A 26,028-nucleotide genomic window follows, 5' to 3' on the forward strand; every position below is an offset into this window, starting at 1 on the left:
TAGTTTGGAAACACACATTACTTCATTCATTTATAACTATATATATACACATGATTAATTAATAACACATTAATGAATAACTCATCGTATATTTGTGTTGTTCCCCATATAAACTGCATAAGATGTTGTCAGTACGGTATTTTTATTGCACTACACCCAAGTTGTAAAAAATAAATGAATGCTGCAGTCGGTCGTCTTTTGGCTAACTTCCTGGGTTTATTAACTGATATAAGCCGACATATTCACAGGCAGAGAGAACAGCCTCTGACTCCTGATTGGAAAAGTTAATCAAAAGTTTTCCCTGACTGAGAAACACACGTCACTGACTAAATGATACCTTTTAAAATACAGTATGGTGCCATTTAACACATATTTTAACAATGGATTTTCCCTCAATATATAATTAAGAGCATTAGTATGCAGTCTTTGACATTCATATTCTAAGTGAGACCACATCATGATCCCAGCCTCAGTACAGAGACCAAGACAAGACCAATACTTTAAGAGACGGAGACCAATTCAAGATAAAGATCAGTGCACGAGAGAAATGTGTATATATTGGATGATATGTCAATATTTAAATTTTTTAAAACCGAAAATCAGAATTGGCATCAGCCTCCTTCACCTCAAACTTCCTTTAATTAAACAGCAATAAAACACAATTAGTTTTAATTGGCACTAAATCCACCTTTATCCAAACTCCATAGTTTTTGGATAAAGAGATGGATTATTCCTCCATCTCCCCCTCCCCTCAGGTAAAGAGACTGGGTGTGGATCCGCCTTCCACTTCCACCTCCATCATATCAACCGTCTCCACTCCTCTCTCACTCCTCACACCACTGTCATCATGGTCCACAGCCTTGTCACTTCCTGTTTGGATTATTGTAACTCACTCTTCTGTCTGGTCTCCCTAAAAAAAAAAAAAAACTCCATAAACTCCCACCTGGTTCAGAACTCAGCTGCTCGTATCATATGACAAACCCCCTCCATCCATCACATCACTCCCGTCCTACAGCAGCTCCCCATCACACAACACATCAGTTACAAAATACTGCTCCTCAAACTTGCACCTCCATAACTTTCAGGTCTCCTCCACATTTCCACTCCTGTCTGCACCCTCAGATCCTCCTCCGTCCACCTCACCTCCCTCCTGAACTCTGCAACACTGACTCCCTCACACACTTCAATCAGAATCACATACTCCCAATGAACACACAGCACTGTTCAATTTTATTATCTCTCATTACTATATTTTATTGTATGTTATTCAATTTTTATGTTTGCATTTTTATGTAAGGTGACCTTGAGTGTCAATAAAGAAGAAGATTATAATAATAACTGTAAACTTGTACTTACTAATAGTCAGTGCACTCTCTGTGACATAGCAGGCTTCACCAAAATTGCATTTGCATTATGTTTTATAAAACCAAAAAGCTCATATCAGACAATAAAACATTCTAACGTCTTATGTTATTGGTTGGATTTGAAGACGGAGGTTAACCATACAATCATGATTCACACAAACAAATCAGTTTTGGTCTTGACTGGTCTTAATTTAAAATCCAGAGACAAGACTGAGTAAGAAAAAGTCAGACATCAGATGTATTACATTACTGCCTTGTATAAAGACTTTTTTTGTTTTACTTCTAGGCAGTGTTGTGTGGGGACAGAGTTGGTTGAATGGCTAATGCAGCAGAGCTCATGCGTCCTCTCGCGTGCTCAGGCTGTGGGCATGTGGCAGGTGCTGCTGGAAGAAGGTGTTCTCAACCATGGTGAGACTGTGCGGTAGCAACCGTGTCTGCACACATTTACGTGAGAGACAGAGATTTTAAATTGAATTCCCACCATCTTGGTGGTTGTGTTTTTGTCACGCAGTGGACCAGGAGCTGAGCTACCAGGACAAGTACCTTTTCTACCGCTTCCTGGATGATGAACAGGAGGATGCCCCTTTGCCCAGCGAGGAGGAGAAGCAGGAGAGCCAAGAGGAGCTGCAGGACACGCTGCTCCTCCTCTCACAGATTGGACCTGACGCCCATATGAGGATGATTCTGAGGAAACAGTAAGACTTTCTTTCAAGCTGTAATCTTTGAAGCAATAAAGTGAATCAATGGGTTGCTATTTAAAGTATATTTATGTTTTGCAGTCCATCTGAAAGAACAGCAGATGATTTGGAGATCATTTATGAAGAGCTACTCCATATAAAGGCTTTATCTCATCTGTCCACCACTGTGAGTAGAACTTCTCTGTCTTCAGTGTGTCCACCGTGTCTCCTGTGGTGAAGAAAGCTAAGTTTAGCTCCTTAACATGTTGTCACTTTATGATTAGAGGAGCAGGTGCAAACATGCAAACACACACTGCTGCAGTCTATATGATCTCACCTTAGTCTCTCACTTTTTGGATACATATTCTGCAGGTAGAACAATCCATTTGTTGTTTTTATGTAGAATAACCCACATATGTGTTTTGGCAGAACTTTTTGCTAACTCCACGTTCCACCACTGTGGAAAAGGAATGTATTGCGATATTGATCCTCCTGCATTATGAGTCTGGTTCCTCTGCTTGCACAGGTAAAAAGGGAACTGGCAGGAGTGCTGGTCTTTGAGTCCCATGCAAAGACAGGAACGTTGTGTAAGCATTTTTGATAAAATACCTGTTGTGATTCATAACTGCATGATGGAGTCAATATTAACCCAACAGATCCTAGATTCTGCTTTGTTTGAGGCCTTTCTTTCTTTCTTTCTGATGCAATCTATATTCTCTCCCAGTGTTCAGTCAAGGTGAGGAGGGCACGTCATGGTACATTATTGTGAGGGGCTCAGTCAATGTTGTCATCTATGGAAAAGTAGGTATTTATTCCAATAAGATCATTAACATTGTGAAAGCATCATGACTTTTATATTGCGTGTGCTGTGCTCCTCAGGGTGTTGTTTGCACGCTTCATGAGGGAGACGACTTTGGGAAGTTGGCTCTCGTCAACGACGCCCCCCGTGCTGCTTCCATTGTCCTGCGAGAAGACAACTGTCACTTCCTGAGAGTCGACAAGGAGGACTTCAACAGGATTTTGAGGGTCAGTGGGTGTTAGACATGTACTGATGTTGTTGCAGCAACTGTACAGCAAAAAACACAACACTATTGCCCTCTGTTGGCCAAAACTCCGCAATGCAGCCATGAATCTTTCTTTAGAGAGCCCTCTACACCAATTTGCTTCGTCATAAATATGAAATATGGTGGTAATGACTTGTGTTAAGTCAGGCTAGATGTATGTGGAAGACTTGGGGAATGAGATGGAACATCAGCATTGTTACATGTGACCTGTGTGACGCTCCAGCATGTCTGTACAGATCATAAAGAACCAATAGATCTGGTGACTGTTAATAACATGAAAACTTACTCAGTAGTGAATGTTTACCCTCTAAATGGCTTCAAAATATATGTTATGGGAGTGTCATTAAAATGACATTACATATATCTCATAATATAATTTACATTCCGTAAAATATAAGCTTTTATCGCTGCGCCATCTGCACCAATGTAAACATTTAACATGTCACATACATTTTATTTGTATCTGTGGAAACATAAGGAACTCCATCTATAGGCGCATGTGAGAAATACTTTCAAAAGAGTAACAGCTTATTCAAAGTGCAGTTCATGTGTCCCTAGTCTAAATAATTATACAGTAAGAGCAAAGCATTGTCTCACTTTCAAAAATGAATGTGTCCCATCTGTTAGATTATAGCACTATATTCACTCCATTACATGTTTTCCAGTCTCAAAACAACCCAGCCCATTACAATGAGCCTTTTGTTGCAAAGGTCAGTGTGGGTGTGTGGTGACTGTTTCAGTGGTCAAACCGTCTAATCCAATCTGCTCCGTGGCCAAAGCACAGTATATCTGCAAAAGGAACAATTACAGTCAGTTCTGGTTCACAGAGTGGAAAGTCAAACTTTACTACTATTATAAGATGATTGTGTGATAGTGTGTGAACACGGCATTCACTTTATGATATGCCATTTACACTTACACACCACTGTCAGATCATTAAAACAGTATGACACAACTGTTTTTGCGTATATTAAATTGTCATGGATGTCCTCAGCATATCAAACAATATGTGATGATATCTTGGGTCAAGCTAAATATTTATTTATTTGTGTGTGCCTGTGTGTGTAAAGGATGTGGAGGCGAACACTGTGCGTCTAAAGGAGCATGGTCAGGATGTTCTGGTGTTAGAGAAGAGCCTCTGCAGCAGTCGGACCTCGGTTCATGGAGCCTCATCCTCCCATTACAAGTAAATACACACTCTTTCACTGTATTTAGGAGATGTAGACAGGTGCACATCATACAGCATCTTTCCACGACAATAGTTTGTTGTCTTTTATGAAGTCCCAACCAAAGAAAAAAAGACTATTCTAAGTGAGATATCAAGTAAAGTAAATCTGTATTAATATGTTGCATTTAAAAGCTCCAAATACAAGGTTCAGTGTAAAGACATCCAATTGGTAGACTGCAGATTGTAACAAATGGAAGACTCCATGCAAAGCACACAAATACAGCAGGTGTCTCTCAGTATTTGCTCCAACTTTTCTGTGACACTTTTTGAATATATAGTAGCCTTTTTAACAATTAAAGTATCCAGTGGTTTCTTGAAACACTTGGTAAGTGTATTTCTCAGGAAATGTTGGTCAAACAAGAGTAAAAGTTGTATTTCCACCTGATTTCCAGATTGTGGCTTCTCTGCACTATATGTAAAAAAGAAAATGTAGTCAAAGAAAAGAAAACTGTATATATCATGAACCTTCTCCTTGATTACATTATAAGTTCCAGCTGAATTCTGTCCATCAGAGTGACAGAATGCTTCCTCTTCATACAAGCAGCACAAGCACAGAGCAATCCCGTGAAATCACTGCACCCAACAAGTGTTATCCCTTTAGAGGCGTCTGTCACTGCACCATAATCGCTGTAATATGGAGAGACACATTAATGATAATGATGGCCCAACTCCTGGGGGTAAAAGCAGGCCTGGCAAGTCTCAATTACTTGTTCAGGGTTGCCCTCTAATCAGCTCCGCTCCTCACACGAGTGTCGAGATTGTGTTCTCTCCTGTGACAATTGCTTGTGTTGCTCACTCCTGCAATGCTGCTATCAAGTAATAAAAACAGCCCAGGCAAGATTGTGTTCATTGTCCTTCACAGAGAAGATGCCCCTACTTTTTTTTTTGGTCTTCGGTGACAGCTCTTAGGCCATGCTCCCCTTAATCCTCAGTCAGGCAAGAAAGGTTATAAATAAGATTGTTATCAACTGAAGCAATCACAGACACAAAGTTCAAGTAATACAAATCCATGGAGGGCCATAGATATGTCATTAAGAATTAAGAGCCAGTGTTTCTTGATTAGTGAAGGGTGTGTTTTCCTCTGTGTTGCTGCAGATACAAGGTAATGTCGGGGACGCCGGAGAAGATTTTGGAGCACCTCCTTGAAATGATGCGATTGGATTCTCAGTTCACGGAGTCAGGTAGCACACTGCTCAGCATAAAACGTTCAGTATTATGACAGATTAGAGGCATCTAATTAGGGTTCGAGCACAAGGTGTGTACAACCCTCTTGAAACCGAAAATTATTCTTCTTCTTTATTCTTCCTCCAAATAAATCGCGTTTTTGAGGCCCTGAACTTACCCCAAAACTCACCAATTTTTGCAACTGCATCGGACCTGGTGAAAAATTCCATCTATAAGTGGTTCGGGGAATGCACGTCAAAAAATTAAAGTGGGCGGAGCTAAAAACTCACGCAAAAAACATATTAGGTCATCTGCAACATTTACAGTTTTTCATGCTGCTCTAACAGGGATCGTTGTATCCAACTAAAACTTGGTATGTGAGACCCCAGACCCGACCTGAACATGTCTTTAAAAGATGACCTCCCTACAGGAAGTACAACACCCAAAACAGGAAGTAAAGACTTACATTGTCCCATCTGCACGAAATTTGATATGTGAGTAAAGGGAACTACCCTGAACGCGTTTACGGATACGCCTTTCAGCCAACAAGAAGTCGGCCATTTTAAACAGGAAGTACCTTCTAACATTGCACAGGGACGCCACTGAAAATAATTAGCACTGAAAATAACTAGTACCGCAAGCAGTGAATGAACGGGAGATGAGCTAGAGAAGAACAGCAGATGATTATAGCTAGATTATATTCCCTTTAAAACCTTGTACAAATCCATATAGGTTTTGAGTTTTCTGGTTAAGATCAACGAACACTTGGAGCAGTATCAAAAGGTGCCAAGTCTACAGTAACAGATCAGTGCAATTTGTTTTAAAAGATGTCCACATCTTTAAGTTCAAAGCACTAACTTGTCAAAATAACACTCACTGAAAAAAAAAAAGTCAACCATAAAGTTAAGAACAAAAGTTTTACTTGATATAAAGAAGGCAATAAATACAAGTTTTCAATGTCAAACATTACAGGCTGAAAGTAGCAGTGTCTGTACACCATCACCATCTACAAGTGATGTGATTTACACTACAAACCTGTCCATTCCAATCCTTTTTTCGGAGGAAAATAAATGCATATCACGACAGGCCGAGTCACAAAATCAGATGGATCCTTGTCTGATTTTGGAAACTGCACAGCTATGGTATGCCAATCAGTCAGGATCTGTGGCCAGATTTCCTCACACACAGAGAAGAAGGGGAAGGACGAAATGCCTTACCATGTTACGAGTCGACTCAATTTACCTTGTTCTCTGTTGTGTGAAAAAGACCCAGCTCATAAAATCTTGACTGATTTAAAAATTGAGCAATTAAATAACTCAAACATCGATGCTGTTGGGTCATGCAGAGGGCTTGCGATCTTTTACAGACTGAAACAGGCTGAGGTAGCAGTGTCTGTATTTTAGTGTGGTGATACATCACATGTACAGTGTTTTGTTATGTGTGGTTGTGGGTCAGTGGGGACAAGGCGGGTTAAAGTCCATTTAAAAAAATAAAATTTAAATCTCGGTGACCGTGTCCTGTTGGGCAGAGTGACGTAGCAGCCATTGAGGCATGTGTACAGTTTGGCAAGGTCCAACATCTAAGAAGAAAATAAGAGTCAGCACACTTTAGTATTAAGTAAATATGGATTAATCATATTGAGTACCATCTGAAAGAACACACCTGAAGACATCCCGTGGAAAAGGTCGGTTCATCTTGGGTGAAGTCCTCGTCGTAGAAGGGTCGGTTCATCTTGGGCGAAGTCCTCGTCATAGAATGGTCGGTTCATCTTGGGCGAAGTCCTCGTCATAGAAGGGTCGGTTCATCTTGGGCTAGGTCATCACTGCAGCCATCCAGGGTGGGACTTCTCCAGGTCGTGGTGTCCAACATGGAGTCCTCTGATCCAGGAATGCGCTGCAGCCTTCATCTCTTCAAAACAAGGAAGAATTGGATAAGTCACAAGAAAAAAAAAAAAAAGGGTAAACAAATGACAAATCTTCAGGTAGCTCACCTGGTCAAGTGTGACAGGTCCTCACATCCAGTCAGAGCTCACCGATGGATGTCCTCCCTAACCTATACCTGCCTTTCTTGTCCTACACTGACAGTTACATGCAATCTTTGCCAGCCATTTGAGATGATGTTAACCCCAATGTCTTGGTTGGCTGCATGAAAAACTGTAAATCTCCCAGTTGCCCAGACAAACTGTCCTTCTGATTCCATAGCCTCGCCACAAAAAGATCCTCTGCTGAAACCCTCATTTTGCTAAGCATGAAATCAATTCCACTTTCCGGTCCTCAGATCTCATTTTCTCTCCCTGCAGCCTTTCAACAGCCATTGCTGTTGTAACATCTGCAAGAGACAGCAGTTTCACAATTAAGAGCTTCTCGTGTGTTTAGCAAGACGTGGCACCAGAGTATTGACAAAGCAGACACCTGAAAATGCTTGACCCCAATTTAAACAAATGCTTCACAATCTGCAAGTGATGTGATTTACACTACAAACCTGTCAATTCCAATCCTTTGTTTCGGAGGCAGATAAATGCATATCACGACAGGCCGAGTCACAAAATCAGATGGATCCTTGTCTGATTTTAGAAACTGCACAGCCATGGTATGCCACTCAGTCAGGATCCGTGGCCAGATTTCCTCACACACACAGAGAAGAAGGGGAAAGACGAAATGCCTTACCATGTTACGAGTCGACTCAATTTACCTTGTTCTCTGTTGTGCGAAGAAGACCCAGCTCATAAAATCTTGACTGATTTAAAAATTGAGCAATTAAATAACTCAAACATCGATGCTGTTGGGTCATGCAGAGAGCTTGCGATCTTTTGCATGGTTTCCCAAACATTTAGAGGTCAGGTTACTGACCCCAAGAATGTCAAACTCAAAGATTCTTTTGTCCTAAACTGATGAACCATTTGGGTAAATTAGATCAAGCATTTAAAAGGTGTTTACATTGTTAGTAGTCTAATGAAACTTCTAACCAAACACATGAAGATGCAGTGAATCAGGATACGGCTACCTTTAGCAGATGCAACAGCAGCAGTGGGTGGTGGAAGGCTGCAGGGAGAAAAAAATTGATATGGAGACAAGTTGGAGGAATCATTTAATGCACAGCTCAACAAGAGTTAAAGCGGAGAGAAACTTTAGGGCAAGTCTACAAAAATCAGAGGAGGAACTTCGCCAACACATCTAAGAGATAGCAGTTTCTCATGCAACCAACCAAGACATTGGGATTAAGCATCTTACTAATGACTCTACAAGCTGCCTAAATTGTGAAATTTAAAAGAAAGTCATGGGTAATAACTGACTCCAGACACTTGTTCGCTGAAATAGCTAGTGTATGGTGAGGTGTTAACACTATGCTCTATCAAAAATCCCACTTTGGGCAAGCCATAAAGTCCTATCATTTCAACCAGCTGCCAGCTTCGCCAATAAGAGGCAAAAGACCACTTGAGTTTACACGTTTACATGATCACTGTTAACCACAAAGCTCCAGACACCAAGTCAATCCAGGAAACAAATCAAATAACAAAAAATAAATTAAAAGCTGCAGCTGCTCACTCCTGCTATAAGAGGGTACTTGCACAACAGTCTTTAACATGCTGTCTGAATTTGGCTCACAGAATAAAGGTTTTATTTCAAGCCGTATCGAAACATAAAAAGTTCAAACATTTGGCGCAACTTTCACTTAAATAGCTGTCTCTGCCAGGTTTGTGTCCTCCTAAAGAAAAGAAACGCGCTCTAATCCTGCAACCTACAATCTAATTTTTGAAAGAAACTATGCAGGATAGCCCTGCATGCCTAAGGCGAGTAACGCATAGTTTTGCAGGGGAAGATAAAAATCCCCTGCTGGGAGGCCTCCCAACATGACGCGCAAAAAGACTATGAACACAAAGGTTCAACTCCTTTAGAGGGAAATAAACTTGGCAGAGTGAGACAAGTCAGCATTAATATTGAATTTGAGTTAGCGACTACAAAAGGCTGATGGCAGTGTGTAAATTTTAAGACTTAAATGGATATCCAAAGTGTGCTAACAAATGCCAGATTTAAAGTATATCATAACATTATCCATGGGCTGAATAACAACTACAATCTAATGTGACTACACTTGCATATAAATCAAAAGTTTAGCGCCATAATCAAAGCAGGAACCAGTTATCTTATCAAAGCAATTACCAGTTGAGAATAAAGGAAGACCTGGTATAGCAGCACTTTGAAAGAACTTTAGACAACCTACAGTAAACGTTGATGCATTTACTACATGATTCATTAGCTTCCACGTTTGTCAACAGTCCAAGTTGCAACTATGATAACTGAGATTCAAGACCAAAATGAAATTTTTAAATTAAAGCCATTTCAAAATAAGGTACCAGAATTTCCTGCAGAAATCAGACCCCTCAAGACTAACCAACTTTAAAATCATCCATTTAAGTTGAGCCTAAAAAAGTGACTAAATCTGACACACAGGACAGACAGACAGAGACCAGACACACAGGACAGAAACACAGAGACCAGACACATAAGACATACACACAGAGACCAGACAGACACACAGAGACCAGACAGACAAAAAGACACACAGGACAGACAGACCAGCGTGAGAGAGACAGACAGAACAGCGAGAGAGACAGTGACACATGCCATGACAGCAGTGTGTAAATAAAGGCCTTTGCACTCAGTAACGCAAAACAAAAAAATTAGATTATTGTAATGCCATTTTGTCAGGCATTGTAAATGTTGAGATGCAAATTAACTTTATACATTGAGTGGACACAATTTACCCACAAAGATCATGTGGCAAAGGCCTTTAATACTTACCAGAAAGGTACCTGTTACCTGGTAAACAGGTTACCTGTTTTTGAAAGAATTTGAATTTGCTTGTTGTCTAATTGGTGTGCATCTTACCAGTGTTGCAGCATAAATTTTGTGCGCCTTTCTGGTGCAGTAAAGTCAATTGGAGTGTTAGTCTTGGTCTGATTAACGTCAGTCATCACACATACACACACACACACTCAACCAGGAAAACTTTGTAGGAAAAACAGATCAGAAATGATAGACTGGCATAAGCACCAAGACCGAGTACAGTCATGACACAGTGGCCATGAAGAATCAAGATTCAGGTCAGAGCAGGTATAGTAATGGCACGGCGGCCAAGCAAGAGAGAAAAACTGCACTTAACATTTGAATTTTACCGAAACTAAAACGCAATCTAATTAAGATGGACATGCAGTGATGTCGGTGCTCCTCTTGACTGATGCTAAAAGAAAAGTACAGGTTAGTTCACTTACTGTGCATGGACGCGGAAGGCACCCATGTTTGCCTATGTAAAATTACTATACGCGCAAGGCCAGACGTACAATAACACAAGTAGGCTATGAAGGCGCGGGCACAGTTAGCCATCATGGCTTACTTGCATTAAGGAACGTATGGCCATACAAAGGCAATGGCACAGCTGCCATCCAAAGCCAGGTACTGTGTTTGTAGATCACCAGGATCTATTTTAACGTCCTAGGGCTAACGGTAGATTAATGGCCACGATGGAAAACCCATTCATTCAGAGAGAATTTCAAACACTCCATCAGTCACCTCATTCTTTCAAATCACTTGCTCAGCAGTTCCACAAAAATATAACTAACAAGGACCAGATTTCAGACCACCCAATAAAGTGGACAGGAACATACAAAACCAACCTGTGGCAAATGCTCCATGTACAACCCTCAGCTATTTGACTGATGGAAAGCAGGAGAATAGAAAGAACGTGGCCATGTTGGACAATGTAGATAGATGTAGGCACAGCGGCCAAGAAAGAGTGGGGACACAGCGGCCACCCAGAATTAAATCATGACGCCTACTATTTGACGATCTTCATGAAGATCAATCTGGGGGGAAAAAAAACAAACAAAAATTTTTTTGAGTCCAGTCTCCAGCCTTGACAATGTTCAAGTTCATATTGTTACAGGTGTAAAATAACTAGGTAAGGTGTTCGACAATGTGTTTGTATGAGGTACAGACATGGTTCACCCAGCCTGAGATATAAAGACTCACTTTCAGTGAAAACATTGCTGCCAGCACAAATGTGATTCTAACAGTGAAACAAAGAAATTAACATAATCACAAGTGATGTAGAATAAAGTTGATTAAGATTTAAGGAATGCCTTTTAAGTTCAAGTATAGAAATGTCAGTAGAAACACTCTTTAAAAACACAAAAAAACTTATATTATACATGTGTGATTAAATTAATGATATATTGCCATCAGTTAAATACATTATGAAAATTAGCCATAACATTTTCAATGATGTAGTAAATTATCTCTAAAGGTTTCACTCACCTTTTTTTGACAGCCTCAGGCTTTTGTATATGGCGGGTCAAACCAGGTCCCTGTGAGCAGGAAGCAGGTTGTTCCTTTAAAAAAAAAAAAAAAAAAGGGTTGTATTTTAATAACTACATTAAAAGTTTAGGATTATAAAAGACATGTATAACCCTGAATCTGTTTTTAAACATTTAACATAATAAATAACTCTTTCCAGTGGAAAAACTCAATAGTAATGACCATGAGTGGAACAGTGAGTTAACATAGCACAGCAGCCATTTTAACTTGTTTTTAAGTCTTGTTTTGTCTATTTTGATAATGGATTGGTTTAAGTGTTTGAGTTTCAGATTTTTTTTATTTTGTTAAATGTGAATATTTCCTCATTTCTTTTCTCTATTTAATTGCACTGAATCCAAATAATTTAAGAATATAACTGCATTTAGAAACAGTTTACAACAATTAACATTTTATGGACCAAACATGAAATAAATCACAGGTTGATGAAAATAGAAATTAGTTGCAGCCCCATTTAAACCAATGATTTAACTGCTGTAACCAGACAAAACGGCTGCCAATTCAGATAACTGGCTGACAATGAGGCACAATATTGAGCTAAATTTGAGCATATTGTAATCCCGACTTTGGGACAGGTATCGCCAGGGCCGTGGGTTTTGCGGTTTACAAAGAGGAAGTTAATTCTTCAAATGAAAAGACACCGTTTCGGCAGGACAGCGATACTTTATTTCTCTATTCACAGGTAAAACAGAACAACACGATCTCACGCGGAACCGGTCCGTCCCATTACCTGGTCCCCCACCACAACAAAGAGGACGCGGAACCAACATTCCATTAGACTAAGAAAACAAAAGACTAAAAGTGATAATAAAACATTATAGACTAAATAACATAATTAATAAAATTAACAATATAACTTAAACACATAATAAAACAATAACATGCAATATAATAAAAAATGTTGCTAATGGTGACAACTTAAATTACATACTTAAAATAATAAACAAATAATAAACTACACGGTTACAATGTAATTCGGCAAACCGCGTCACCATTAAGATAACTTGACAAAAGTTACTCACCATTCTGGACGGGCCACCAATCTGGACCCGGTCGAACACGCCATCCTTGCTGCGTTCTTATAATAGGAGCTGATGCACGCGGCCACCTTTTCGGCGTCTGACGTCACGCCGTGGTAGTTTTCTCTTTTTTTCCCTCTTCTTTTTTGTGGTTTTTTGTTGGTACACTAGCGTCACAAGTTCCCTCCTCCCGGTTTCAGTAGTTAGACAGCGACACTTTTTTCGCGTCTTCTCTTCAAAGTAACATTACGGATGGCTGGACGAAGATTAAATAAGATGAGGAGGAGGAGGAAGCAATCAGCGGCCATCAGCTGATTGAAAAACACCTGCGCGAAGACGAGCAGGTGTGTTGTGTGTCACCAATCAGTCTCCGCTTTATGCTTTTTCTCCTTCTTCTTCTTCCTTTCTGAGGTACTATGGCGGTTGGCAAACAACGATTTGGTGCATTACCGCCACCATCTGGTATGGAGTGTGGATCGAAATGTTGATCGAACTGAACTATTACTTAAAAGTAAACATAAATAAATAATAATTGTATATATCTATCTATATATATACAGATATACATAGGCAAGGCAAGTTTATTTGTATAGCGCCATTCTTACACAAGGCAATTTATAGTGCTTTACAGAAGCAAGTAAATACATTGGAAATGAAAACAAAATCAATTTAAAAAATCAAGTAACCTATAGAAATAAAAACAGTTTAAAACATTAAAAAAAATTAAATCAAGCAGACAAGAATTTTTCTGCAACCTACAAAACACAAAAAACAACAACCTATATATGCATACATACATACACTTATTCATACACACACACACAAACACACATCCTATATCCTCCCAATCAACTGAAGTAATATCTTGTTACACTCACTCCGGTTCTTCCGCAATACATCTACCAACTCCAATTCCTCATCAATGTCTCTCAACTTTTTAATCATTACTTCTCTCTCCCTTTGGTATTTCTGACATTGTGTTATATGATGAATGGATTCCTCCTGCCCACAGTGATCACATCTGTCTGTATTGTGTTCATTGATGAGAAATAGTGTGTTGTTCAATCCTGTATGGCCAAATCTGATCCTCGATATTATATTTTCCCTTTTTCCTGCTTCTTTTCGCGTGCCTAGCCACTCCCACTTTTCTTTGGATACAGTAAAACCATCTTCCTTTGCTCTCCTCCCATTGTTTTTGCCATCTCTCCTTTAGTTTTTGTTTAATGATGCTGTTCATTTATGTTTTGCTTAATTTTATTGCTAAATCTATATTAATATGTCCTGTTGCTGCTTTAACTCCAATGTGTGCTGGTATCCATAAACATATTACTGTGAGTCCTATCATCTGAATTCTATATAATGTTTGTTGTATTTCTATTATGAGGCATTGTCTGCTTTCAGAATGGCTGGACTGTAGGCTTGTAGCAGTGTTGGGAAGTAACACGTTATTAGTAACACCGTTAAGAAATGCCGTTACTTTATTCAGTAACTAATAATGTAACGCGTTGTTTTTTTTAAATTCAGTAACTCCGTTTCCACTACTAAAGGCTGTGTTACTCCGTTCCTTTTGGTGAGGTTTTACAACGGCACACAGTTCTCATAACATTTTAGCGATCAATAAAGTTTAATTGAATTGAAAAAAAAAGCACTTGTCGCCCTCTAGTGTCCCACACGTAACGGCATGCTTCGACAAAGTTAGTTAGGTCATCTGCTGTTGGGTTTAACGTACATGGACGAAACTTGGTACACACGTTCATTAGATGGGGACGGTCAAAAAAAGTCGGTGACGACTTTCCTGTCACAAGGCGTACAAGAACGGGGCCGGCAAAGTTGGCGAAAATTTCAAATTTCTCACAACACACAACAAAACTCTTATAACTTTGTGATGGAAGGTCCAATCTCAATCGCACTTGCGATGATCGACGATGGGCCATTGCTGGAGATGTCTATGCAAAAACTGTCAAGTTTGAAAACATCGCCTCCTAGTGGTGGCAGAAGATAAACAAAAAAAAGGTCCTTTATGATTTCGGAATAACTTTTACAGAGATTATCGTATGGACTTCAAAATTGGTGGGAAGACTCAAAACACATGGTAGATGGTGTGTGCTGAATATGATGGCACAACGTTTACGGTGTTGCCATGGCAACGATGTAAAGTTGGATTTCTGCGACAAAAAAAAAACTGTCACAACTTTGCGAATCATGGTCCGATCTGAAGCAAGGATTGCTAGGATTGATAATAGTCCGGCCCCAGAGACTACTATATGAAAATATTCAATTTCCAAAACAGCGCCCCCCTGGTGACGGCAGACAATATGATGTTTGGTATTTGATCTAACAACTCCTACAGCTTTTGGCCGATCACCTTCAAACTTGGTGAGGTCACTGTGGACAAGTTGACGAGCTTAAGTTGATGAAAGTTTTATAAAATGTTGCATGGCATACGAGATAGGGGGCGCCAAAGTTGGCGCAAATTCTTATTTTTCGCAACAGACAACAAAACTCTTATAACTTTGTGATGGAAGGTCCGATCCCAACCTAACTTGCTGTGATTGATGATGCTGAAGATTGCTGAAAACAACTATGTTGCTGAAAATCTACAAAAAACAAACTGTTACAACTTTGTCAATCCTGCTAGGATTGATGATAGCCCTGAAGACATCTATATGAAAATATTCAATTCCAAAAACAGCGCCCCCTGGTAACGGCAGACAGAATTACACTTACAGTTTTTGATGCTGCTCTAACAGGGATCGTTGTATCCACTTGAAACTTGATATGTGACACCTCAGACCCGTCCTGAACATGTCTGTAAAAGATAACCTCCCTACAGGAAGTAGAATGCCCGAAACAGGAAGTAAAGTCTAACATTGTCCAATCTGCATGAAACTTGATATGTGAGTCAACACGTTTACGGACACGCCTTTAACCCAACAGGTAGTCAGCCATTTTATACATAGGATAGGTAGTATATAGGAAGTACCCTCTAACTTTGCGCAAGGACGCCGCTGAAAATAAATAGGACTGAAAATAACTAGTACCGCAAGTGGTGAATGAATGGGACATAAGCTAGAGGCGCGCGCAGCGATGTGGGCACACAGAGACTCGCGAGTCCTCAAGCTCGAACCTGTTCAGAATCGCTTGCGGTACTAGTTAATATTATGATCATAAGCATGGCGCAGTGTCTCTCTCCTCTGTCCTTCTTCTACTCTGCTCTGACCTGGTTGTTCTCATCCATAATTAGCCACAGATCACAGACCTGATCTAATTCCTCTTGCTTCTGTGGATATGTATGGTTTTAATTTACTTGCAAAGGTGACAGACACGGGGCCATGTGGACCACGGCTGGATGGCTCTGGACCCTCTTTGATGTGTATTCTGTGTCACATGAGCTTCTCTCTCTTTCTGTCACAGACTCGGCCTTAGACGACTTTGTGCTCACCCACTGTGTCTTCATGCCAAACAATCAACTGTGTCCAGTGTTGATGGCTCAATATCCTTTCAGCACTTTGTTATGTAAGGGTCCTCTGATCTGAAAATAGAGGAACTATAAATGTATGCAGGGTTCTGATCTTTAACTGCTGTGCACCTACCATGCCCAGGCCGTGCAGGGCTCTGAGCAGGAGAAGCTGGATTACACACTCAACAACAAACGCAGGGTGATCCGCCTGGTAATGCAATGGGCAGACGTCCACAGAGATCACCTGCAGGAGGAGGACGTCTCTGTGGCCTTCCTACGGGTCAGTCTATAGATACTGTATGTGGTAGCGGGAAGATAATAAGAAAAGATAATGCATACACAAAGACGTGAGGACAAACACTCACATTGTACGTTTTGACACATGACATTGATATAATACAGTTAACCACACTAAAAAATCACAGCATAGCAGAGAGAAAAGTCAATTTCACCGTGCAGAAGAAAGTGGTGACATTCAGTACTATTGATTTACTCTGTATGGTACATTTGGAAGATTAGTCACTCCGGCTATAGCTACACAGACAGACAGTATATTATTTGATAATAAGAAAGGTAAATTTAACACTGCAGAGAGTCAATCCTGACATACAGTTACATCATTGAGTTAGATTTATGTTTTTTCTTCATTTGGATGTGGGAGTCATTTTTCTCTAACTACCTTGGTTTTCAGGAGTTTTTCATGGCAGTGTCTGATGATGCCAAAACGACTCCCTCTCTCAGTGATCAACTAACAGAGCTGGGGAGAATTGTAAAGCACAAGTAAGTATCAAACCTGATAGTCACCATAATCTCCTTGTATCTCACCTTTAGTCCACATTGTATTGTTCTTCTCTTATTTCGTGATGTAGCACTGAAGATTCCAGAGTCGCACAGAAAAAGGTAAAGACTGACTTTCACTTTCATATTAAAGGTCACTTGCTGATTTTGGTTGACACTTGTTGAATTTTTTCACAGCACAAAGTCATACTGCGGCAGTTTGGCATGGGGAATGAAAAGCTTCAGAAACGTCAGCCCATTAAGAGTAATGATGAAAGTGAGTAAAGGAAATGTGGGTCAGGATTGGCCCAGACAATGTGTCAGTGTAACATTACATCTAATATTTGAAATGTTTACATAAAACTGTCTGTACCTAATCTCACTTGTGTTGGGGTGGGTGGCATTTTTGTTCATTTTGAAGCAGAAGATTTTGTGGGGGACTAAAAATATGACAGCGGATATTTTCAGCTCAATCTGAACTCCTTGGCTCATTTTTGTTTTTTCTTTTGGTCCTTTCACTTAGCTCCGGACAAAGTCCTAAATTCATTTGTCACTTCACACACTCTTTAAGTTGTATTTAATAATCGCTCACTCAGGCCTTTTACTGATTGGGCCACTGTTGTCTAAAACCTCTCTTCCACACACATGTACATTTCTGCTGATATATGCTTCTTAACTAATGTCAGTTGCAGTTCAACACTGCAGGACAGAAGAAACAGTAATTCAGTGATTCCCAAATCATTTTGGGACCCCTTAAACTAAGAATCTTATTCAGGGAAAACTATTAAAAACTAAAAGAAAACTTATTTTATAACATGTAGGGGGGCAAATATTCAAATATTAATCCAATGAGTACTTGTTTGACTGCACCTTGGATTTTTTTTCTCTAGTTCTGTTTAAAGTCTACTGCTGTGACCATACATACACCACAATCAGGGTTCCTGTGGCCACGTCAGTCAGGGAGGTCATCGGTGCCGTGGCCGACAAGCTGGGGTCAGCAGAGGACCTGCTCCTGGTCAGCCTCAGTTCGGCAGGAGGTGAGAGCAGTGGCAGCTACACGTTAACAAAGACGACACACGAGAGCTTGGTGTTACACTAATTAATCTGTGGCTGATTTAGAAATGAGCTGCCCATTGCAGTGAGTTTGCTGACTGTGACAGCAGGTGCTAAATTACGGCCTTTAAAACAGCTTTAGAAAAAATCTGAGCTCAGATTATTTTTCCTGACATTTTAGCACAAGGCTGTTGTTGCTGGTGGCGGCTTTTTACTGTCATGATGTTGCTTTGTCTCTGCGGGAGAGGTCAAACACTTTTTCTTACACTCTTAATACACTTGATCTGCCTTTAAGATTTTCAAGAAAACTCAAAATAGATTTCACATGAGTGGGAGTCTATGTTTGGTCCACTTGTGATTCCATCACAAGTGGCACCTACACGTTAACAAAGACGTCAAAAGATGTAAAAATACAATACAGAATAAGAATAGAATTAAAAACCCTCACTCACTGACTAATTGTCTACTTCCTCCACATGAGGGACACGGGGGGCTGGAGCCAATCTCAGATAAACTAGAGCAAATGACGGGATACACCCTGGACAGGTGGTCAGTCCATTGCAGGGTCAACACACAGAGATGACACTCACATGTACACCTACAGTCAATTTAGAGTATTCAATAAAACCATTTACATGTTTTTGCACTGTGGGAGGAAACCTGAGAGCTCGGAGAGAACCCACACACACATGAAAAATCCATAGAGAAAGTCAAAATTCTGTCCAACTGGAATTCAAACTACACAGTGACCTTCTTGCTGTGAGGCAACAATGCTACCCACTAACCTGCTGTGTACCCAAATTTGATATACAATACGATAAAACAAGAATATCGAAATATAAGATAAAACGGCTGTCTTAGCCGTGACTTTCCTTTAGTTGCTTGAACTTTATTTTTTTTATATTAAATTGATGGTGCAGCATTATCCATCAAAAAACGAGCACAATTATGAATGTAAATCTTTTTTGTGGTTTCATTTCACAGAGAAAGTGATCTTCAAATCCAATGATGTATCCGTGTTCTCCACTCTCAGCACAAACGGACGACTGTTTGCCTGCCAACGGGACCAGCTGGATTCTTTGGTGTGTTGATGACCACACATAATATTGTAAACATGTATATAACTCCATATGTCTCTGATTTACCATATTTCTTCAGTCAAAAAACACGAATTTACTAAACAGCAAATTATATGATTATTAGATAGTAAAAATACAATGTTTTCCATATTTTTCAGACCCCGTTACCTGAGCAGGAGGGTCCCTCCATAGGGTCACTGGCCACTTTTGAGTTGATGAGCTCTAAAGATGTGGCCTATCACATGACCTCCTATGACTGGGAGCTTTTCCACTGTGTACATGAGGTACAGTATGTAACTGAGAGGCCGTTCACCTTTAGGAGATCATATTCAACGTCTGATGTCACTTCGGAGGTTGGAAGATGTAAATATAACTGTAAGAGTTTTATTGACATTTACTCCTGTATTTTTTTTAATCTTTTTCGATGTGACAGCTCGAACTCATCTACCACACATTTGGGAGACAAAATGTCAAGAAAACCACCGTGAACCTGGATCTGTTCCTGAGGAGGTTTAATGAAATTCAGTTTTGGGTGATCACGGAGGTGTGCCTGTGTTCTCAGCTCAGCAAGAGGGTTCAACTTCTCAAGAAGTTCATCAAGATCGCTGCCCAGTGAGTGGACCCTGTGTCACTGTCAATTTGAATACTGCATTCCGTTTGTCTGAATGCAGTATCGCTTATTTGCTACCTAATCTGACTTTTCATGTTTTCTATCAAAGCTGCAAAGAGTACAAGAATCTAAATTCCTTCTTTGCTGTCATTATGGGGCTGAGTAACCCTGCAGTGAGCCGGCTGACTCAGACCTGGGAGGTGGGTATTCAGTATGTCCACTGTTTGTGTTTGTTCAAAATGATTACAATTTTACATCCCAATCAGGCCTGGTTTTAACATTCATCCCGAGTGAGCTGATCAAATCAGGGCAGATTGTACAAAGAACAGGTCTGAATGCTCTCAATCTATGACAATCATCAATGATGGTCAATGATTACTTATTTTTCTAATGGTTAAAATTGTATTTCATGCTATCAGACACATCTTGAACAGATGTGTCTGATGATCGAGTGAATAAAAGCACTTACTTTTAATAGTTAATAGTTTAACCATTAGAAACATAAATAATGTGACAATCATTGATGAGCGTCATAGATTTGTAGCATTCAGACCTGTTCTTTATACAATTTTGTTCTCATTAACAGGCATGACATGCATGTGTATTTGAACACAGAGCAGGAATGCCAAATCAGATCATATGTGGTCACATCCCAAATGCATTTTAATTCCAGTTGTAAACAGTTAGGACTGGATTTTAACACCAGATCTAAACAGTGCCTTAAACATGAGTAAACCTTCCTTCTCCAATGTGTTCACAGAAACTTCCCAGCAAATTCAAGAAGTTTTACAGTGAATTTGAAAACTTGATGGTAAGTGGAAACAATTCAATTCATGGTCTGAGTAATTTTCTTTCACTTCAAAGTGCGTCCAACAAATACTAAGTAAAAAAAACCCTTAGGGTTATTGCACTGTCAGCTGGTCACTGTGGGTTTGGCAGCATCACCCATGTCCTGTATTGTGATGGATCTGTTCAACACACTGATGGGAGTTCTCAGAGCAGTGTGACTGTTTCCACAGGACCCGTCCAGGAACCACCGAGCATATCGACTGACAGTTGCCAAACTGGAGCCTCCCATCATTCCCTTCATGCCACTGCTGATCAAAGGTTACACACGTTTATCTTGGGTTAGGGTTAGGTGTTCTTTTTAATGTAATGTCAAACATAAACAACTATATTATAGTTGTTTTTGTTTGCTTCTCCAACCAGCTAAAGAACTGATGTTGCCTTTGCTCTAAATGTATTTAATTCATTTTGTTTTATTCCAGACACGACCTTTACTCATGAGGGCAACAGAACTTTTATTGACACTTTGGTCAATTTTGAAAAGATGGTAATAATCTGAATATACTGGTTACACTTTTGAATATTTTATTCTTCCTGTTGTTGATGGTGTCTCATTGTCTTTCAGCGGATGATCGCTAACACAGTGAAGATAATGAGACACTGTAGGAGCCAGCCATTCAGTAAGTCCCAAATAATCATCTGTCGAATTTAGGTTTTAAATGGAAGGTGGGAATGTGAAGTTGGCATCTGGCAAACTTGCATTTAATATGCAATAGTACAAAATAACTAGACTCTATTTAAAAACAGTAGTGAACTTGACTTGAAATGACTAAACTTTCGTCAAATAGCTAGTTAAACTACGATGAGATATAGCAAGTTATACATGATCATAAGTTAAACAACTTGACCTTATGAGTTGAAACAATATGTATCAAATTGAATTTACTTGCAATTTTTATGGCAGCAGGTAAACTTGAGTTTCTAAGATCAACCACATTGTAATTTGGTGCAGTGCAGGTATATAGAGCAATACTTAACCCTGAAATAACAATGAAGAAATACAAATAATAAATAAGGCACATTAGAAAAGGGGTGCAAGTGGAAATGTGTCATGCAAGTTCTTGAGGTCTATGTTGATTTTTTTGAATAACAAGGTTGAAATGTTTCCCTTTTTTTCAGGCCCAGATTCACCTCTGGCCAGTAAAACCCACCCAGAGGTTCAGACTTACGTTCGTCAGCTCAGCGTGATCGACAACCAACGGACACTAACTCAGCTCTCTCATGGACTTGAGCCTCCCAGGTCTTAAAATCCTCTCAGGGACAGAAATGTTAATGTCTGCTGCTTATTATATGACATGTTTGTACAGTGGGATGAACTACGAGGACCTAATCATGGGTGGATCACATCATAAGTTAAATAGTTTCAAATGCTATTGCCTGACTCGTTTAGCCTTTGATTTTCAATAACTTCCGATATTATTAGAGCTCTAATTGCTGGTGCTGCAGAACCTCTCATATCACTGTGCTGTAGAAAACGATCATTCCCAACTCAAACAACAGGGATCATTGAAGGAACTGGAGAAGATTTCTGTGTTGAATTTCAGCTGATAATTGTACACTGTGTGATGTTTATGCTTTCAAAATGTTTGTCACAATTATCTTCCTAATATCCAGCTATTTCATAACTTTTGTATGAGACAATATTTATATGTATATTTAAATTATTTTGTGTTGTAAAATGTGTGCAAATATTTATTTTGACATTCAGCATGCACAGGATTATGATAACTGTTTGAATTTGTATTGACGTGAGAACATTTTACTCGTCTGAATGTCTAAAAAAAAACATGTGTCTGCTGTAAATATTAAATATTTTAGATGTATTTGTGTGGCATATTTTTTTGGCCAACCCATTACGTCCATTTCTGTCTTGAGAACCAGTATTTTGATTTGGTAAAATCCACAGTTAAGTTTCCTTCAAGGTTTAATTATACCATAATTATTTTGTTTATCAGTTACTGGCATGTGACAGATTAGCCCCTGCAAACTTTAGCCTAGTAATTCTTTTTTATACTTAAAACATAAGGAGTTAATTAGTTTTGAAATTTCAGATAACTCAAAAATGAAATACAAGAATAAAAAAAAGTATGCCTAAATAAGTGGCAATTTACTGCATATGATATGAATGATAAAAAAAAGTGACTAAATCAATCATTTAAAAATAATAATTGTCATAATACAATCATTAAAACATTTAGAAATTTCATTTTTAGGCTTTGGAGTTGAATTTGTAAGGTTAAAAATAGGTTTGACACAATATGATATAAATGATGAACATAAATGTACCAAATTTAAAGTTTAAATTTGTATTTAAATACATTTTTAAAAAGAGAAGAAGTTTCATTTTTTGGCCTCAAATGGGAATTTGTAAGGCTGAAAATAAATGTATTTAAAATTAAAAAAGTATTAGTAGTTATATTACAATTAATTGAGATATCTATGTTTGTTCTAGATTCAAATAAAGTGGGCCGCCAACCCCACGTTAAACCCCACTGTCCCAGGACATTAGAAAATAACAAAAACATGGAGGTATGTAGTACCACTTTGCTCCAGCGAGGGTCGCTGTTGATCAGTATGGTGACTGTGCTGTTGTTGGCAACTGCTTGGGAGGAAGTTGTGCAACCAGTCAAACTAGTGGCGTGAGAAAGATTGGAGAAACCATCTCACTTGAGTCTTCCCGGAAACCTCTCCTGGTTTGAAGTGCTTATTTTCTCCAGCCTGGTTCTGCCTGCGCCGAAGAAGAGCCGCTGCGAGACCCTTAACTTCAAACTCAATGTCGGTATGTTTACACTGTTAGGGCGGGTGTAAGTACATGCTAGTGAGCGGTTGATATCCAGGCTGATACTAGTTTGTTTGTAAAATGCTGTTTAGTATTAAAATACAAATGTAGTACTGTGTTAGAATACGCAGTATAGTATTATACAGTGCAGTATAGTGTTATAATATGCAGTAAAGGCCTTCAGGTTACTGCATGTACTTGTTTACTGTTAATGGGAGTTGCTGAATGTGATACATAAACGTAAGTGTAATGCAGGGATATTCAATTTTAAATGTGTGTGGGAAGATAGCTGGCGGTTTGTGGGCCACCTAAATATTTGTCTCACGAATAAATAAATAAATAAATACTGAATATAATTTGACTAATAATAACAGTATAATAGTATCCCTTGTAGCAAATATGTTTCAACAAGGGATACAATTAGCCAAACGTAATCGTTCACTTTAATCTGACATTATAATCAAATCCAGACAGTCCATTTTATAAGTAGGACATCCAAGAGAAGTGCAGAAGTTAAAGCCCATGCCATCAGATAAGAACATGAATATAGTGAGTGTCCTTCAGAAACAGTAGAATCAGGCTTGTTTATAATATCCTGGGGCTTTTCAAACATGCCCATAAATGCTCAATTTGAAATGAGTCAAATGATGCCATGCAGACCAACAATAAAAGGGCCTGTTCATAATGCTACTAAAACTATTTCAAACAAAGTGCTCACAGTTAAAGACATTTGAATCATCAACAACAACAACGATAATCTTTGCGTTTTAACATGGCATTACATCAAGAGCATTTACCCCCATGATAAAGGTGGGTGTTTTTGACAGGTCTGTATCATAAAATGTAGACAACACAATAAATGTGGTAAAACAGAATTCATTATTAAAAACAATTGGAAACAGACATGAGATGCTTACAATGAGGGCACAAACTTTAATATGGTGATCATCACTAAGTGAACATTACATGTCTTCAAAACAACAGCTTTTCTTTTAAAGTAGGAATGGCTCGATACCACTTTTTCATGTCTGATACCAACATAAAAAGTGTTCAGTATGGAAATTATTTGTATTTCCATTGTCAAACTTGAGATGGGTACCAAAATAGTGTACCATACCAGGTTTTTGGCACGCTTCTGTTAAGGTGGTCTGACTCTTAAACATTGAAGTTAAGTACACTGCAATCACCATCCTGCCCACACACACCCCGTGGTGGAAATGCAAGCCTGGGTGTAACGTTCCAAACAGCACTGTGGTGAGCTGAGCTGCACTAAACAGCGTGCTGGAAAAAGGCCAGCAGGGGCTGAGGGAAAATCAATCTTAGTCTTGTAACAAAAGACTCACTTAAAGCAATTGTATGCTACCCTATACACTACCTTAACAATATATTTGCCACAGTTAGACTGCGTTTTCTATATAGAAACTGAAGTTTGTTAACGACTCACTCTCCTGCATCAAAGTCCATGGGGGAAAAGGGAGGCAGCAGGAGACTAGAGCTGCAACAATGAAGAAGGATTTTTTTTTCAGCCTCTTAAATGTTAATATTTTCTTGTTTTTTGCTCCATATAATTAAATATATCATTCAATATTTTTGGTTTGTGGACAAAACATCAACAATCAACAACAATCATCATTCCAAGGTCTGGTGAACACTGAAGAACATTTTCTGACATTGTATAGACCAAACACCAAATCGATCTATCAGGAAAGTAATTGACAACATTATTATTTGTACTCACAACACAGATTTTGTGTGGAGAGAGAGTGGTGAGTGGTTCAGTTTCGAGTTGAAAAAGACTGCGATAAAGCAGTGAACATATTCTTAACATAGCCTTGTTCAGCCGTGTATATTTTATTAGGTGAGCCTTGTGTTAATTATTAAAGCTGTTTTCCTTTCTGCCCATCCCTGTTGGCAGACATGTTTTCAGACAGAGCAAATGTCCGGGTCTCATGCTGGTAAATGAAAAAGGGCGGGGACACACAGAAGTGTCCTTGGTGAAAGTGTTGATAATATGTCAGTGCATTATACAACCACACAAAAACGTAAATTATTCCTTTAAATAGCTATTAATTTGAGCTCTTACCAAAAAACGTTAAAGTAGCAAATTATAACTAGTGTTTACATGTATCCATCAGTGTCAGTGAGGGGAGGTGCAACGACACAGCTGTTTGCACCTGGCGTTTCTCTTTCTCTCTCTCTCTCTCTCTCTCTCTCTCGCTCTCTCTCTCTCTCACTCTCTTTGACGTCATTTCCCTTTCTTGGTGATGAAAACTTTTACAACCATTCTCCTGCACTGGGTGTCACTACGACAGCACGGTCCTGAAGTCATTTAGCTTTTTTTGCCCATAAGTTTGTTTGATATACACATGAAGCTACAATATAAGGGCCAAATAAAACTGATGATCCTGTGATTTTGACCAGTATTTGACCTATACTGAGTTTTAATTGCTGATTTAGTTAACTGTGACACATGCTTTGCCAGGCACGATGGATTGATTATAGAATATCATATATTTCTTTGTAAATTACCCCACTGG

At 39.2% G+C, this 26,028-nt stretch overlaps 1 protein-coding gene and 2 long non-coding RNA genes across 6 annotated transcripts in view; 1 reads left to right on the top strand and 2 right to left on the bottom strand.

The window, feature by feature from the left end:
- The window catches only part of rapgef4a (Rap guanine nucleotide exchange factor 4a), a 42,045-nt gene extending 19,510 nt beyond the window's left edge, over nucleotides 1-22,535 (top strand). For all 4 annotated transcript variants that reach the window (XM_058612424.1, XM_058612425.1, XM_058612427.1 and 1 more), the window contains 23 exons: nucleotides 1,651-1,772; nucleotides 1,876-2,059; nucleotides 2,144-2,228; nucleotides 2,568-2,628; nucleotides 2,766-2,842; nucleotides 2,921-3,067; nucleotides 4,176-4,291; nucleotides 5,429-5,514; nucleotides 16,302-16,380; nucleotides 16,477-16,627; nucleotides 17,039-17,127; nucleotides 17,217-17,247; nucleotides 17,323-17,401; nucleotides 18,015-18,161; nucleotides 19,162-19,259; nucleotides 19,415-19,540; nucleotides 19,690-19,868; nucleotides 19,976-20,066; nucleotides 20,627-20,677; nucleotides 20,886-20,973; nucleotides 21,135-21,199; nucleotides 21,278-21,332; nucleotides 21,832-22,535. In XM_058612424.1, coding sequence (XP_058468407.1) covers nucleotides 1,651-1,772; nucleotides 1,876-2,059; nucleotides 2,144-2,228; nucleotides 2,568-2,628; nucleotides 2,766-2,842; nucleotides 2,921-3,067; nucleotides 4,176-4,291; nucleotides 5,429-5,514; nucleotides 16,302-16,380; nucleotides 16,477-16,627; nucleotides 17,039-17,127; nucleotides 17,217-17,247; nucleotides 17,323-17,401; nucleotides 18,015-18,161; nucleotides 19,162-19,259; nucleotides 19,415-19,540; nucleotides 19,690-19,868; nucleotides 19,976-20,066; nucleotides 20,627-20,677; nucleotides 20,886-20,973; nucleotides 21,135-21,199; nucleotides 21,278-21,332; nucleotides 21,832-21,959 — 2,335 coding nt within the window. In that variant the 3' untranslated portion in view covers nucleotides 21,960-22,535. The remainder of the gene's footprint in view (nucleotides 1-1,650; nucleotides 1,773-1,875; nucleotides 2,060-2,143; nucleotides 2,229-2,567; nucleotides 2,629-2,765; nucleotides 2,843-2,920; nucleotides 3,068-4,175; nucleotides 4,292-5,428; nucleotides 5,515-16,301; nucleotides 16,381-16,476; nucleotides 16,628-17,038; nucleotides 17,128-17,216; nucleotides 17,248-17,322; nucleotides 17,402-18,014; nucleotides 18,162-19,161; nucleotides 19,260-19,414; nucleotides 19,541-19,689; nucleotides 19,869-19,975; nucleotides 20,067-20,626; nucleotides 20,678-20,885; nucleotides 20,974-21,134; nucleotides 21,200-21,277; nucleotides 21,333-21,831) is intronic.
- LOC131442420 (uncharacterized) lies at nucleotides 6,407-7,808 on the bottom strand. Its single transcript, XR_009232999.1, has 3 exons — nucleotides 7,488-7,808; nucleotides 7,160-7,405; nucleotides 6,407-7,076 (listed from the first exon to the last, which is right to left on the bottom strand). It is a non-coding gene; the product is annotated as an uncharacterized LOC131442420 (long non-coding RNA).
- On the bottom strand, nucleotides 7,835-13,112 carry LOC131442431 (uncharacterized). The gene is made up of 3 exons (XR_009233010.1): nucleotides 12,891-13,112; nucleotides 11,812-11,885; nucleotides 7,835-11,360 (listed from the first exon to the last, which is right to left on the bottom strand). It is a non-coding gene; the product is annotated as an uncharacterized LOC131442431 (long non-coding RNA).
- Nucleotides 22,536-26,028: the final 3,493 nt, after the last annotated feature.

Source organism: Solea solea, chromosome 2 (assembly GCF_958295425.1).
Source record: "Solea solea chromosome 2, fSolSol10.1, whole genome shotgun sequence".
Taxonomy (NCBI): Eukaryota; Metazoa; Chordata; class Actinopteri; order Pleuronectiformes; family Soleidae; genus Solea; species Solea solea.